General features: G+C 51.7%; 2 protein-coding genes across 2 annotated transcripts; both read right to left on the reverse strand.

Moving 5' to 3' along the window:
- Positions 1-1,295: 1,295 nt before the first annotated feature.
- Positions 1,296-3,576, reverse strand: NCU03247 (hypothetical protein). The gene is made up of 6 exons (XM_958669.3): positions 3,389-3,576; positions 3,041-3,326; positions 2,760-2,990; positions 2,636-2,703; positions 2,407-2,576; positions 1,296-2,339 (listed from the first exon to the last, which is right to left on the reverse strand). The coding sequence occupies exons 2-6, from the start codon at positions 3,282-3,284 to the stop codon at positions 1,895-1,897; spliced, it is 1,158 nt and encodes a 385-aa protein (XP_963762.1). The 5' UTR covers positions 3,285-3,326; positions 3,389-3,576; the 3' UTR covers positions 1,296-1,894.
- A 4,483-nt stretch (positions 3,577-8,059) lies between these two features.
- Positions 8,060-10,621, reverse strand: NCU03248 (hypothetical protein). Its single transcript, XM_958670.3, has 4 exons — positions 10,400-10,621; positions 9,410-10,331; positions 9,033-9,188; positions 8,060-8,905 (listed from the first exon to the last, which is right to left on the reverse strand). Exons 1-4 carry the CDS (start codon positions 10,598-10,600, stop codon positions 8,802-8,804), a joined length of 1,383 nt encoding a protein of 460 aa, XP_963763.3. The 5' UTR covers positions 10,601-10,621; the 3' UTR covers positions 8,060-8,801.
- Between the last annotated feature and the right edge of the window lie 3,007 nt (positions 10,622-13,628).

Consider the following 13,628-nt stretch of genomic DNA (forward strand, 5'->3'; position numbering starts at 1 on the left):
GGCGCATTCTGCTAAAGGACGAGAAGCAAGCTACCGACCTGCGTGGCGTGTGATAGTAGTCTGTGTAAGAATAAAAAATGTATGTATCGCGGACACCTGGGCAAAGGGATTGAGTGATAACCTTTGCCTCAAGCTGCAGCAGCATGTAGTCATCCACACAAGCATCATGTCCTCGCCCATCGATTAGGTATGTTCCATGAAGCGCGCTTCATTTTAGGCGTCAGGGACTGAGTGATCTATCTAGGTAATCTGCCACGACGTACGTAGGTATGTAAACGAGTTTTCATGTTTGAGAGTCGCGGCATGCTACGTTTACCCTCAGTACTCGGTCCTAGAGGTCAAAAACATAAACCTGTCCTTCCTTATTGATGACAAACACATATATCACTCAACACAAAACGCATCGAGCCTCGCCATCCGCCCACCGCAGCTGATCTTCAGCGGGAGCTTTCTTTGTTAGGGTAGAGACAGAATACAGCTATGTAGGTACGCAGGAATCGACGAGGACTGTACTGCACGTAATTTGATCAAGACTGGAGATAAAAAAAAAAGAAACGGGGCAGTTTCCCACGTAGCACCCTCGTGCGCCATGTGGGAACCGTCAACGTGTCAGAAAATTCGGCCACCAGAGAGCCGAATACCCGCATCAATGGTTAATGCACCCGAGTTGCGTTTCCCTGGCGTTCCTTGCCTAGCCAAGGTATTATCCGTTCTGCATGTAGCTGCTGTTCTCCAGATTACCCTAATCAAGTGCTGAGACATACAATGGATCATTGCAATAAGAAGATCAGAAGATGTCGAAGTCCTCACTGTGATAATTACTACTACTGTACTGCGATAGGCCCTGTGGTCTTTCGCTACTAGACTCATTAATGTACGTAGCAGGAGTACAGCTGCTGAATATGCACAGTAAGAGAGGCTTCCTCCTACTGTAATATCGCGGATCCGAACTGGACCGCAGAGTCTGCCAGTGGTCATAGGTCAGAGGTCGTCTCAAGTCCAGGCTGGGGGGGCAGTGACCCGGGAGTGCATACCCTTCAGAGTACCTCTAGCCCATCGATACGGTATATAGAGATAATACCAGTCCCCTGGTAATCCATCATTCTCAGTATCTCTACCGTTGCGGGTGTTTGTCCCGTACATGCCCTATCAAGTGCTGCGTCTGATCTCGACTTGATCGGATCTCTTTTGTAGTATAAGTCCTAAGACACGGTCTCCAAAATAGCGTTATTGCCGCCAAGCGGACATCGAGCGTGGCACTATCAAACACGTTCGTGGTCATAGTAAAGATCTGAGATGGGAAACCACGATTGCTCAACTGCTGTATTCTCTAATCATGCATATGAGCTGTATAGCAGTGGCACCTGTAGTGATACCCGAACCTGCTCGTCCGAGACACCCTTTTGGCGTTCAACACTCCAAGAAATAAACCTCGCCCAATACTATGCCGAAGGTAGCTCTAGCATCTGTGAGAGACTTGCCAAAGGCACTAGCTAAGAAGAATGAAGAATGAGGGATCCCACTGGCCTGATTCCTCACATGCAGCTGATCCCGCCGTGGATATGTTTCTTTGTCAGTGAAACTGCCAGGTTCAGCAAATCTCTTACCACTGGGAAAAAGCGGTATGCTAAGGCTAGTGACACAGATCATTCCCAAAATTCCCTAATCCACAACAAAAAGAGATACTGTAGTGTGAAAAGTGGTTAGTGCCTAGAAAATCCATGGCCAATACTTGTCAGGTCATAAAACCAATCCTCGGACTAGTGCTATGCTCTGCGCCCGTAGACCGATAAGCTTTTTTTTGTTGTTTTGTTCCTTTGCAGAAATGATAACGGAAATGCGTCCACTTGATACCCCGTGCAATCGTATATGTTTTCGTCAAAATCACCGTGACTCAGTTGGGCTGGCTTCGGAGGGGGAAATAGTACGCTGGCATGGGCTCCAGATGCCAGCGCTTGATGCCCTTGTTCTTGAAAGCCTCGTCCCACTCTTGAGTTAGTTCCTGAGGAATAGGCCAACCATGCTCGGTGCTTCGAAGGCGCATGCGAACCAGATGGCGCTGAGTAGATGCGTCCTCTCCGTTCACAAAGCCCTCCCGACGGTGCAGAACAGCCAAGTTGTTGATGAAATGTATGTCTCCAGCCTGGGTTTGAATCTCCATCTGAGACGCCTTCGCGATGGCCTCAATTGCATCCAAAGCCTCCACCTGACGAGCAGTCAAGGATGGCAGATGCTGAGGACGGGGATGGGCCTGGTTCCCAAGAAGAGCCGCTCGGCCAAAGTTCATGATGAGCTTCGAATCTTCGTAAAATATCACCGGACGGCATTGAAAGCGGGGCCTAAGTAGGACATGTTAGATGGAGTCTTGATAACATGAGATAGGCCTGTGTGATGGTGATCACTCACATGGAGAAGGGCCAGTCGCTGCGCGCCAAAGTCCGAATGATGTCGGGTCGAGTGGCAGCCAAGACATTGTAGATGGTGTACGCAGAAGCAATGATACACTTGCCCCCAGTTGCAGCTGTGCTCCTTGTCAACCAGCTGACAATATCGCCAGCCTCCTCATTGTGGAAAGTCTGCAACAAAGGGTTAGTCAAATTTACAATGGCCTGTCAATATTGCGTTGTCCACTCACTATGGACTTGTTTGAGTGGCGATGATGTTCGGCAGCCTGTTTGGTGCTGTCATCCACAACAATGTGCACTATTCGAGATGTCAGCCACAGATCATGATGAATGCCACCACAACGTTTGACTAACCGAGCATGTTACCGCGCTTGTCTTGTCGACCGCGTTGCTCCGCGATGTACGATTGGAGGCCCATGTAGGCCAATGTCAGGTCCTCAACAGAGAAAGCTGCGCGATCAAGGCCCCGAATTACGCCAAAACCATTGCCGAAATGGACATCCTGTCCAAGTGCTCTGAGCTTCAAACCGAGCGTGGGAAGCTGGAAGGTATTCGGCTCGACGAGATAGCCATCCTGGTCAAGAGCTGTACGCGGTCAGTGTGATGACCAAAGAACCTAATGAGGAGCAACCTACATTTGTATTCGGCAATAGCCTGCTTGACTTCGGCCAAGTCAGTGCCGGTCAAACACAAGATGTACTTGGATTCATCGGCAAAGTCAGACCCAGTCCAAGCCAACTTGGATCTCAGTTCAGACGGAAAGCCGCTAGGAAGAGCTGGGGCCTCGGCATTGGTTGCGGCGGCAAAGGGGAAGTCGTTGTTGCCAACGATTGGAGCAATAGCCGCGGCGAGAACGGGCCCAGAATTGACTGAAGACATCGTGCAGGTAGTCGTTTGATAGGTGGGGTGCTTCGTGTATAGCTGCGCGGTAAATGTTAGCTTCAGGGGTGCCCTTGCATACGTTCCCAATGAATGCCACTCACCTCAGCGAGCCACTGTCTATTTCAATAAGGCTGGAGGAAGATTTGCGACTCACGGTCCCCAAGGCAGAAATATGGCACCCACTTGGTGGTCTGGTGGAGGCTGGGTTGTTGAATATATGAACTGAAGCAAGAACTCGGTTTGTCGAGTCTTTGGAAAGCTGGAAAGTCACTCTTAAGTTGAGGTGAGATCGGCTGGTTGACAAGATAACAAACCAAAGATTGAGGAGATGTCTGGCCTTTTATCTAAAAGCCGGACTGGCTTTGGATATACGTAACACATACCTAGGCAGCTCCGGGTCAAGCTTGAAGTCCTCTTGCCAAGTCAATGAAAAGGAAACCAGCCTCGACTCGGTCGACCGCGCTAGCACTTAGGAGCTTGACAGGAGGATTTTCTGACCTCGAATACGGAAAGAGACACGAGTCTCGTCATGGCTTCCGTCGACGATGGTGCAGGTACGGACGGTACCGTTGATCAACGCGATGCTTCTTGCCGACGACATGTTGTGAACCAGAAGGGTAAGTGCAGGCCGGTGAAGCTGTCAAGGTCGAGTCCATGCCACAAGCACAGTATATGAGTTGGTGTCGAAGTCAAACTTGCCGGAATTGGAGACAGCAGTGGATCTCTGAGCTGCCGCTAAGAAATGAACGAGAAAGAAGTCGCTGACAGGGATGCGGGTAGGCCCTATAAGGTGTACAGTTTCCCCTGCAAGAGGGTCGTGCAAGGTACCTAACTAATGACCATGTTGATGTCAGTGACCTGGGCATGGGTGGCCGATAGGTGAGGTAACCTGGGGGAAGTAGACAGTACACAACAACATGGAGCCTACCTAGATAGGACAGAAGCCTGACTGTAACCTCTTGTTTAGATATCAAACCCAGAGCCATGGTTGGGGATATTGCGGGACAAGGAAAACCCTACGGGTTGATGTCGAAAGTGGCGTCCCATCCCCGGTTCGGGGCCACCACAGGACATCGTCGGTGGTGACATGGCACCTTTCTGGCATCCGCAGTGACGGAAGGGGCCAAGCTCAGCTGAAAAAGACAAGCAGCGCCAGATAGGAGTTGCATGCCTAGAGGTGGGTTTGCGGTGTGTTGTAGCTCAGGTGTAGCAAACATTCCCAAGGAGTCGAAAAGAAGAAAAGGGGAACAATACATGTCGGCAAGGTGACTAGAGCACTCGAGGCTACATGGTAATGTGTAGCCCGGAGTCGAGGACCGTGCAGGAACCGGCCATGGCGGGTCTCTCCCGGGGTGATACACACTATAGGAGTACCCGGTAGAGACGGGGCCGGACTTCATGTCCCCAACAAAGTAGCGTAAGTGACATGCAAGAACAGGCATTGCAAAGGTGATGATCACATCAAACATTGCTAGGAAGAGTTCGCCGGGGACCGGATGAGAGTTTCCACTTGCCAGCTGTACTTACCTTAGCATACTTCAGTTAGAGGTCACGGTAGGTAAGTAGTCGATGGTGGCGAGCCGGAAGTAGAACGTCTCACATCACAGGGCCGGCGCAAACTGTGATGGACCTTCGAAAAAGAGCCGAGAACAAACTCGACCAGCAGGCACGATGCACACAACAGCCGAATCTCTGCGGTCGTTGCGTTAGCCCGAGCGACAAGCTGAACACACAACTGCACGATGCACACTTGCTGCCGCACGGGGATTCGCAAAGTCCGGCTACGCAGAGTTGCCACAGCGCCAAACTTGAAGCAAGAGAGACCCAGCTGGGCGCAGATTGACGGTCGGTGAGAAACAAAGACAAGGAAAGAATGAAAACGAAAACTGTGTGTCCCGACAACCTGTCGTCGAACCTGTTGATTTGGCTCGGCGTCAGTCCCGAAGCAGGGACAGAAAGTGAAGAGACCATGGAGGGGACTTGATGGCCATTGCCTTCCCGCCATGTTGTGTGACTTGAGTGACCCGGAAATACAGCTGAGCGAGACTGAGGGAACTTCAACTAGGGCTGTATTATGGGAGATGGTTGGGCTCAACGAAGGTAACAGGTTAAGAGTGATACCCGGACAATGCTGTTGCCCCAGCTTGGGGCTGTCCAGTGGCCAAGTGGAATTGAGGACGATGGCTATGAGCCGAAATGAAGGAAATCAAATCAAGGATGATTTGTACCATATCTTGCATCGTACAGAAAGAAAGGATGTGCAGGTGTTGGTGTGTGATCGTTTGTTTGAGATGAGCAGCAACCGTTCCTGGTGTTACTCACGGTGCCTGTCTGGTCAACCTGTGCCAGCCGGTGACCAAAATCTGTTTCATGGCTAACAAAGGAAGGACGTCATTGCAGTTCAGAATCTGGATAATCCACGTCAATCTTCGTTGGTCTTCAGCCTTCATGGGTGTGAAGACGGCAGGGCCAAGTTGTCCATACTCGCACTTTCCAAAAACCAGCAAACACACAGTAGGCGAGTGTATGTTGAGTGGCTGGCCTAACAACTGACCGAGTGACGACTAGTTCTGAGCAGTTAGTACAGGGTGCGATCACAGATCAACGGGCCCCTGCAGTGACCCGCTGAAGACAGCCGATGACACGAGTTATGCCTCATGGCTCGCATCTCATAGGTTTTCGCAAAGAGTAGTCGGCAATAAGCAACGGATGAGAGACGACTCGTGGGCATGTCCGAACAACCGGTGCCTGGTTGATCGTGTCTCGTGTTGGATTCACCCAATTTTACCCATGAAGGTTGGTGAGATCCATGGCGGAAGAGGCCGGCACGTTTTCCGTTGAACATACTATTGAAACTTGTTGGGCTAGCAGTTCGCTATGCGTAGCCAGTCTAGGAGTAGCAGGAAAGAGTGAGTGTCCAATGTAGGTGCCCGTCTTGCTACCTAGCCCAATCTGGGCAATCTTGCGTGGAGCCGTAAGTATCGAAGCATACACAGTGGTGACAGCGGTGCGGTGCTTTCAATTTGCCATGTTAAAGGAATCGACCGACTGCGTGGCCATGCCGCGGCGGACTGGCTTCTGCTCACACCATCAAGAAACAGGAGACACTTTTCCCCGGAAAAAAAGGGGTAAGGTAACCGGCGAGGTTGTACCAGTTGGTAAGTTGACTTTGTCAGTGAAATTTGCTCTCTAGCAATTTGAAATGGTGATATTCAGGTAGCTGGGATCAGGTCTTCGAGGATTTGAACTGAATTAAGAGCAGCAAGGTCCCAGGACCTATAGTGTGAGAGATGGGGCAGCGGTAGGCTGGCAGTCGTACAGCAGATAAGACTTCAGACGCAGATGGAATTGCAGCTCACAGGATGGCGTTTGAAGTCCAGCTGGGATATGTCCCAATCCACCTACTCGAAGAGTCGGCTTCATTGGATGGGCAGGATCTCGGGGCAAGATCCGAGTGAGGTGGAATTTGGGGATGTACAAGTAGAAATGGTCGATGGGATTCAGTTGGACGCCACAAAAGGATTCCTTCAATCTTACCTGGCCGGATGCTGGAGCTTGGAGAGACCAGAGGAATGTGCAAACAAGGCATGGGTGGTACCTGCCATGATATGTGGTGACGGGAGGTAGGTAGGTAGGTAGGTAGGTACCTAGGTAGGTAGGTAGTCGTCAAAAGGCAGGGATGGAAGGACCCACTGGAGGTCTGAGAAACGACCCGCCCCCGCCCGGCCGCTCCGCCCCGCCCCGCCCCGCCCGCCCCGTGCACCCACACCACCCCAGACCCGCCGCCTTGCTGGGGTAGAGTAAGACATGCGATGAACGTCGCCGCGAGGAGCCGCACTGAAGGTGAGACATGTAGCAAACAACCTCAACAAACATTTGCAACTTAGCGCGTCCTGTATCTGGCTTGATGTACGTAGAGGTGCTTTAGCTTGACAGCTTCACCGGGAGAATGCATGAGTGCTCGGTGCTTGCTTGCGCTCACTGGAGACGGCAATCCATCCTTCTCTCTTTGATTCAGGCAGATGTTCATCCCGGCTCCAGGGCATTGCTGTTCGTAGACAGCTAGCAAACTACACTATTGGTATTGTCAAGCGGCAAAAGAGAAGACACCAGCCTATCATTTGGGTAGAACATTTTCTGTGTAGTTCTGAAAAGTGGTTCTCTTGCCGTTTTGAGCTGTGATGAAGTGACCCCAGCGAGCCAGGGTTACTACCAAGGTGGAACATCAGGGATCATGTTGACGGGGATGCTCACAGCGACAGCCGACGATCCTCGCCGCATTCCCCGTCATTCTACCGCGGGTCCACCCACCTGGTTCGCCTGATGTCGGGTTGTTCAGCCGACAGACCACCTCTACCCCCCTTTCCTATATCTACTGTGTAGGTATTTGGTATGTAAACTACTTGACCGGCTTCATGCATTTCTCTTCACTGTAATCGTGGGTGGCAGGCCTCGAATGGCACCCACAAAGTCTGATACATACCTCCAGAAATATAATCGCCGTCATCGCGCAATCATCCGTCTTTGGACAAGTGGTGACACACATCACAGATGCGCCTGCATTCGCTGAAGCTCACAGCGGCAAGGAAGGTGCCAGGTTGCAGACCGAGTCCTGTGAGCAACCAATAGCAAAGGACGAATCACTTTCCGTCATTACTGACTGGATTGTACATTTGTGTAGACAGAGCAAGTGTTTCTTTAAACCTAGGCATGTAACTTCCACTTCTGTTGTCTACAGCATATCGACACGATTGGACGAAGAGTCTCGATGAATGCAAAGAAACGATTCTTCCAAAGTGAGCTATTGAACCACGCGACCTCATATGCTTCCATATGGACAAACACCAAACTGAACGAATCATGCGAATCCATACCTATTTACACACTCATTCATTCGCCCTATTCCCTGCTTCCACTCTCAACAAAAGAGCCAAAATCCAGCGTTCTGTCGTCCTCTTCCTGGCCAAGGTACCTAGCTTGTTGCTCTTGACCCATCCCTTACACACGCCAAGCAACTTGACAGCACGCAACACGCCCCCATCCGGGTGCGTCGTTTGGCCGAGAGAAGGGGAAACTTGGCCGGGATGTGCCAGGACAGGACAATCCAAACGCTGCCCTGTCCCACCTCTTTCCCTCTTTTACTCTCGATGCGCTTCATCTTCATCCCTCTAACACACTCACACGGGGGTGTCCGCAACGACCGCCGGTCCTGCTCCTGCTTCTGCGGCATGCGATTGTAATGCGGGCTGCGTGCTTTCCCTGCGTCCGTCTCTTTCTGGTATTGGCCTAGCCCCCAGCTGCAACAAATATCCAGTTATCCAGCCATGGCATCGAGACAGCCTCCTCAATTTTCTACTTCCGCTCACTTGCAGACGACACGACCTGTAAACCTGGAACCAACTCGTCGACAGACCGTGATAGCACACGACAACATATGAACCACCACTCGTTCGTTGGGTCAGTTACCAACCAGCATAGCCAAGAGCCCCATCACCACCAGCATCCATCCAGAGTCTAGGTCATGACGCGAGGTTGCCAGTTTGGCTCATAAAGCTGACTGACATAATAGTACTGGTCCTCGTACTCTTCTCTCGCCAACACTTGTTCCCAATCTGATTCTGTTCCAGGAAAAGAGGAAAAAAACAAAAGTTAGCCTCCAACTCGCATCCGCCATGTGTCCTATGTTTGATATTTGGGGCGAGGTAGGTATGAATGTATCTGCAGCATTGTAAGAGTACAACTCACTATGTTCAGCTACCAAATTCCGTGTCTCGCGCACGAATCGCATGGCGTCTCCGTCAAGCTCCGCCAGGCTTTGGAGGTCTGGATCCTTGCATTCCGCAGAGAATGGGTAGATCGCCCGGTTGCAATAGTGGAAGTAGGCGAGAAGTGTATTCGCTCCTGTTTTTTGTTTCATCAGTCAATGACGTGCCTGTCAAATATCCATCGCATGGTCACATGGCCCAATAACCACGAACAAGGAAACCAGGAACAGTTGGTGGGCGGCGGCGGCCGCCCAAAATAACCAAACAGTACCGTAACACTCTGGTTCTAGATTTGCCCCGCTCCGGGGGAGAGGGAAATTTGGGCAAGTCAAGTCAGTAGGCAGCCAAGTAACTCACCAATGTTGTACTCTCTGACGCTGTCTTCCCTGGCAAATCGTCTTCCCAGGCTGTGCTTTTTGGCGTAATCTGCGTCGTGTTTGGTGATGAGGGCGATGTTGTGTAACAGGATAAACGTCACCAGATACGTGGTAAGCCATGTTCTCTGCTTCTTCTCCTGCGTCATCTTCTGCAGCTCCTCCAGCGTGTCTCGGCGAAGTTGGGGCTGGACCTGATGAATCAGGATGGAATCAATCTGCGCTCCCATAACCGGAGGCAGCGGGATCTTGCCGCATAAGGGACTATCCGGGTCATCGATAATATCCTGCGGCATGCCCAGCCTCTCCTCCCCGACGATCTCGAACGACTTGGTTGTCAGCCTTACTGACATCCAGAGATCCAGAGTGCTCTTGATCAGCCTGCGTTCGGTTTCGTGTGTGGATGAGTGCTTCATAATCTTAATGGCAAGAGAGTATGTACGTTGGAGGAGCCTTTCCTTGCGCAGCAGGTAGGTGCAGCAGTTTCCCAGGGCCCGCTTGATGTACTCGTTGAACGAGGTCTTGGCGGATTCCATGTCGACGATAGCAAAGGCCGGGACTTCGGCTCGCTTAACCTCGCCGTTCTTGGAAACCCACTTTCTGTACAGGCTGTCGCCAGGCTGCGGTTCGAACTGACGGACCTGGAGCTCGATCCATTTACCGGTATACCCTTCGGTGACTCTGATTGTCCTCACTTCCGAAGAGGCCCAGTTTCCAATGTCATCTACCACGCTGTCTTTCCAGCGCTCGGTCCATTTGTGGTCCTTGACTTGACCAGGCTTGAAGAGCTTGATGTCCATGATCTTCCAACGTAGGCAGTTCAACCGGTAGATCTTGGTGGTGTTTGCCGCAATCTTTTTGCATCCCAGGCAGGGTCCTTTTTCATTTTCAGGATCGAGGTTGCACTACGTAGAACAGAATGGCATTAATGAGGGGTGGTCCAATGACCAATGCAACAGAAAGGACTACTGACCCGAATTCGCTGCATTCGGCACCTAATACAGCTTCCAATTTTCCTGGTGTGAGCTGTCTGTTCACGCTGGTCGTGGTTCTTGAAGGGGCCACGTCTGGCTGAGATGGTTCTTGATTGGGGAAACATGTCAAATGCTGAGGATCGCTGTTGTATTTCGTATCTTATCGCATCATTCCTCACGCCAAAAGCTTGCTCGGTCATATCATAACCTTGATGTGTGCCCGGCATACTTCCCGTTCGTCCATACACTGAAGGGTCAAGTTCAGCTAGATAGCTGCTTGAGATGAGTGATGTAACTGTGGGACTCCCAAGATGCGGCTGGGGCGGCCGGACACCAGCATTCTTCACTGCTGCACGAGAGCTGTCAGGCGAACCATCGTAGTTAGCGATTGGCGAAGTGGTGGGATAAATCATCTCTTCTCTGGTTGTCAAAGGCTGCATTCCAGTTAGTGGAGTAGGCTGAAGTGGCGGGTAACTGGCCAAGAAAGGATCCCTAATTTCTGGATCACTACCATCCCCAAATAGGTTTATCGGATCTGAGGGTACAGATGTCGAGCTCATGGAGACTGGGGTGGTAGGCTGAAACGATGCCACGCCATCAACCATAGCTGGTCTGACACCGCCATAGTCATGCTGTGTGGTAGGTGGGAGGGGTGAGTATTCTGCAGCCACAGTCAGAATTGCGGGTTTACCATCTCTGCCAACACCTGTGAACTTACCTGAAGGGCCGATAAAGCTTGAGAATGGCGGGCACAAGTAATCTCCGAGGCAGCTTGCTAATGGCCCGCCACTCCAACCTGGCGAGAAACAGCCAGGCTCAGCAGCAAAGGCAATAGAAGGTTTGCGGAACTCGTTGTTGGGATCATGATTTGATCGCCCTCTGAGTGGCGACTTCTCCTGGCTCTTCTCATGCCCAGATGCATCGTCCGTATATGATGTTGACATGTTGAGGGGTGGATTGAGACGTGGCCTCTTTTGGGAGTACGACTGCAGCTTGGTGAGTTCCAGAAGAGTGCCAACTGGGACCTCGAGACTTGGTGCGGCTTTCTCAAGCAACAACTGTCGCTGTTCTGGACGATGCAAGTTCAACAGATCATAAAGAGACACTGTGATTGTCACCTCGATGTCGGGGGCCTGCCTAAGTATATACTGATTATTGAGCGGCAGGTAGTTGTTGAGCGGCAGGGGTGGGGTCTCAAAACATCCGGGCGATGATTGATGAGGGAAGTCCTGAAGTACTGGCTCGGCAGGCGATTGCTCGGGACAGTAAGCCCGGCGCTTCCTTAAATTGGGGTTCTACACAAGCAACATCAATTCACCGCACATCGGATGAACAAGAAGGGCAGATGAGACAGTGGGCGCTCAAAGAAGTGGTGCGTCAGGACCGGTGAGGCGGGCCATGGCAAACATGGAAATCGGGGAGGAGGGCTGGTGTAGGGGTATGGGTAGGATGACCCGGAAGAAGCGAAGAGTGTGAAGGCGTATGTATGTATGTATGTAAGTATGTATGTATGTAAGTATGTATGTATGTATGTGTGTGCGAATGTGATGGGGGAGTGTAAGTTTGGGAAACACTCGACGGTCTAGCTAGCAGGCACAGAAGAGGATCAGATATGGAGATCTTCATTCTGGGGTCATGCAGCCTACCGCGACCGGAAAGAAAGAAATTGGGTTTCTTACCATGGCGGATGGAATAAGAATGTGGAGGTATGTCTGACAGGGCGAAAAAACACGGGCAAACGAAGATGGGTGGGTGTACTTTGTCGAAAGGTACCGCCAGGTGTGCCGTATTAGGTAAGGTAGGGTAGTAGGTGGAATAGAAGCACGGTGGAAACAAATGACATCCAGCACTATAGCACCCCGGTACCGCTGTGTAGACTGCAAGTAAGCAAAGAGAGGGCCGTTTCAGTACCAAGGTGTACCTAGGGGGCGTTGGGAACTGAAATGAGGTTGTTGCGGAGACCGGGCATCCTCACAGGAGCGCCATCGCCCCGGAGAGAGCAGGTCGTAACGATGAATCAATGGAGAGCTGCAGACAGCGTGACAGAGAGGAGCGAAGAGTGCAGCTGTGGGTGTCAGAACCGTAAACCGTTGAGATAGAATGAGGGAGGGGTGAGAGGAGAGAGGAAGGCCGATGGTGAGGAGTGGAGGTGCCGGTGAGGAACCGGAAGGGTAAGGCAACCTTGAAGCGAGCTGCCTGTGGACGGTAGCACAGATTTCTCGCTCGAGTGCCGCCAACCCAACGCCTAGTTTGCCCGAGTGACAAAATGCTCTTCTTCTCCGACCTGATTTGGCCTACCACCATAAGGCCAGGTGCCGTCGCAAAGAAGCCAATGTCTGCAGAGCTCACACAGATAGATGGCGGTCGAGTGGCCAAGCCTGTGAGCCGACGATACCCAGACAAGGGACTCGTCCAACAGACAAAAACAGATTTCGGCAGCAAAATATGCAGCTAAAATCAAGCCGAACTGCTCCGCTGTCCAGTTCCAGAAGTGATTTGAGTGACGATGAAGGCGGAATCAAAATCCCGGAGTGAGCAGACAGGGTAAAGCAGTCACCCCGCAGGCAGGTTGATCGATCTAACGACAGTATGGAGACAATGTGTGCGGTGGCCGTGAGGTAAATTGGCCGGTGAAGGCGCTATGCTGTGGTATTCAACCTAGAAACGGCTTGGCCGCAGCACGGTGAAGAACAAACGGGGACCTCAGAGGGGAGGAGTCGCCGACTGAGTTTCGGGTGTTATCTCTACTGTGTCGGGCAGTAGGTAGCAAACAGTAGTAGATGGGAGGAAAGGTACTTGGGAGGAACTTTTTTGGCGCCTAGGTCGGCTTGTCTCACGGGCGTCGGCCAAGCTGAATGCCCAAACTTGTTGCAATGTCGTCCGGTGGAGAACCAAGAGTCGACGGCGGGGGTTTTCCAGGTTGAATGGACGCCTTTGCCTCGTAGTGGCAGTGAGGGATGAAATCGGTGAAGGTTTGTAGGAGATGAGGGGGGAGGAGAGATATTCACCGGTCGCGGGGAAGACACGAGTTGACCACGTTTTCTGGCGCTCGGCAGAACCAACCAGCTTCCCGGCACGACCTACGTATGGCACGGGATAGGCAAGATCGGTGGACAGCTTAGATGACGCTGGAGGCTGGGCTGGGGCCTATCTACAGTAAAATGAGAGAAAGTCGGTAATTGGGACGTGAAGGAAAGGGAAACCGGAGTCGAGCGGAAAAACGCCCTC

This window comes from Neurospora crassa, linkage group I (genome assembly GCF_000182925.2).
Source record: "Neurospora crassa OR74A linkage group I, whole genome shotgun sequence".
NCBI classification, from domain to species: Eukaryota; Fungi; Ascomycota; class Sordariomycetes; order Sordariales; family Sordariaceae; genus Neurospora; species Neurospora crassa.

What these genes read in the sequence shown, in the direction of transcription:
- NCU03247 (XM_958669.3), bottom strand. Translation starts at nt 3,284, where the DNA reads ATGTCTTCAGTCAATTCTGGGCCCGTTCTCGCCGCGGCTATTGCTCCA. An exon ending in GCCACTCAAACAAGTCCATA is followed by an intron (nt 2,577 to 2,635) that starts GTGAGTGGACAA and finishes CCTTTGTTGCAG; the next exon opens with ACTTTCCACAATGAGGAGGC. An exon ending in AGCGACTGGCCCTTCTCCAT is followed by an intron (nt 2,340 to 2,406) that starts GTGAGTGATCAC and finishes TGTCCTACTTAG; the next exon opens with GCCCCGCTTTCAATGCCGTC.
- NCU03248 (XM_958670.3), bottom strand. Translation starts at nt 10,600, where the DNA reads ATGACCGAGCAAGCTTTTGGCGTGAGGAATGATGCGATAAGATACGAA. An exon ending in GCCGAATGCAGCGAATTCGG is followed by an intron (nt 10,332 to 10,399) that starts GTCAGTAGTCCT and finishes TGTTCTACGTAG; the next exon opens with TGCAACCTCGATCCTGAAAA. An exon ending in CGTCAGAGAGTACAACATTG is followed by an intron (nt 9,189 to 9,409) that starts GTGAGTTACTTG and finishes AACAAAAAACAG; the next exon opens with GAGCGAATACACTTCTCGCC.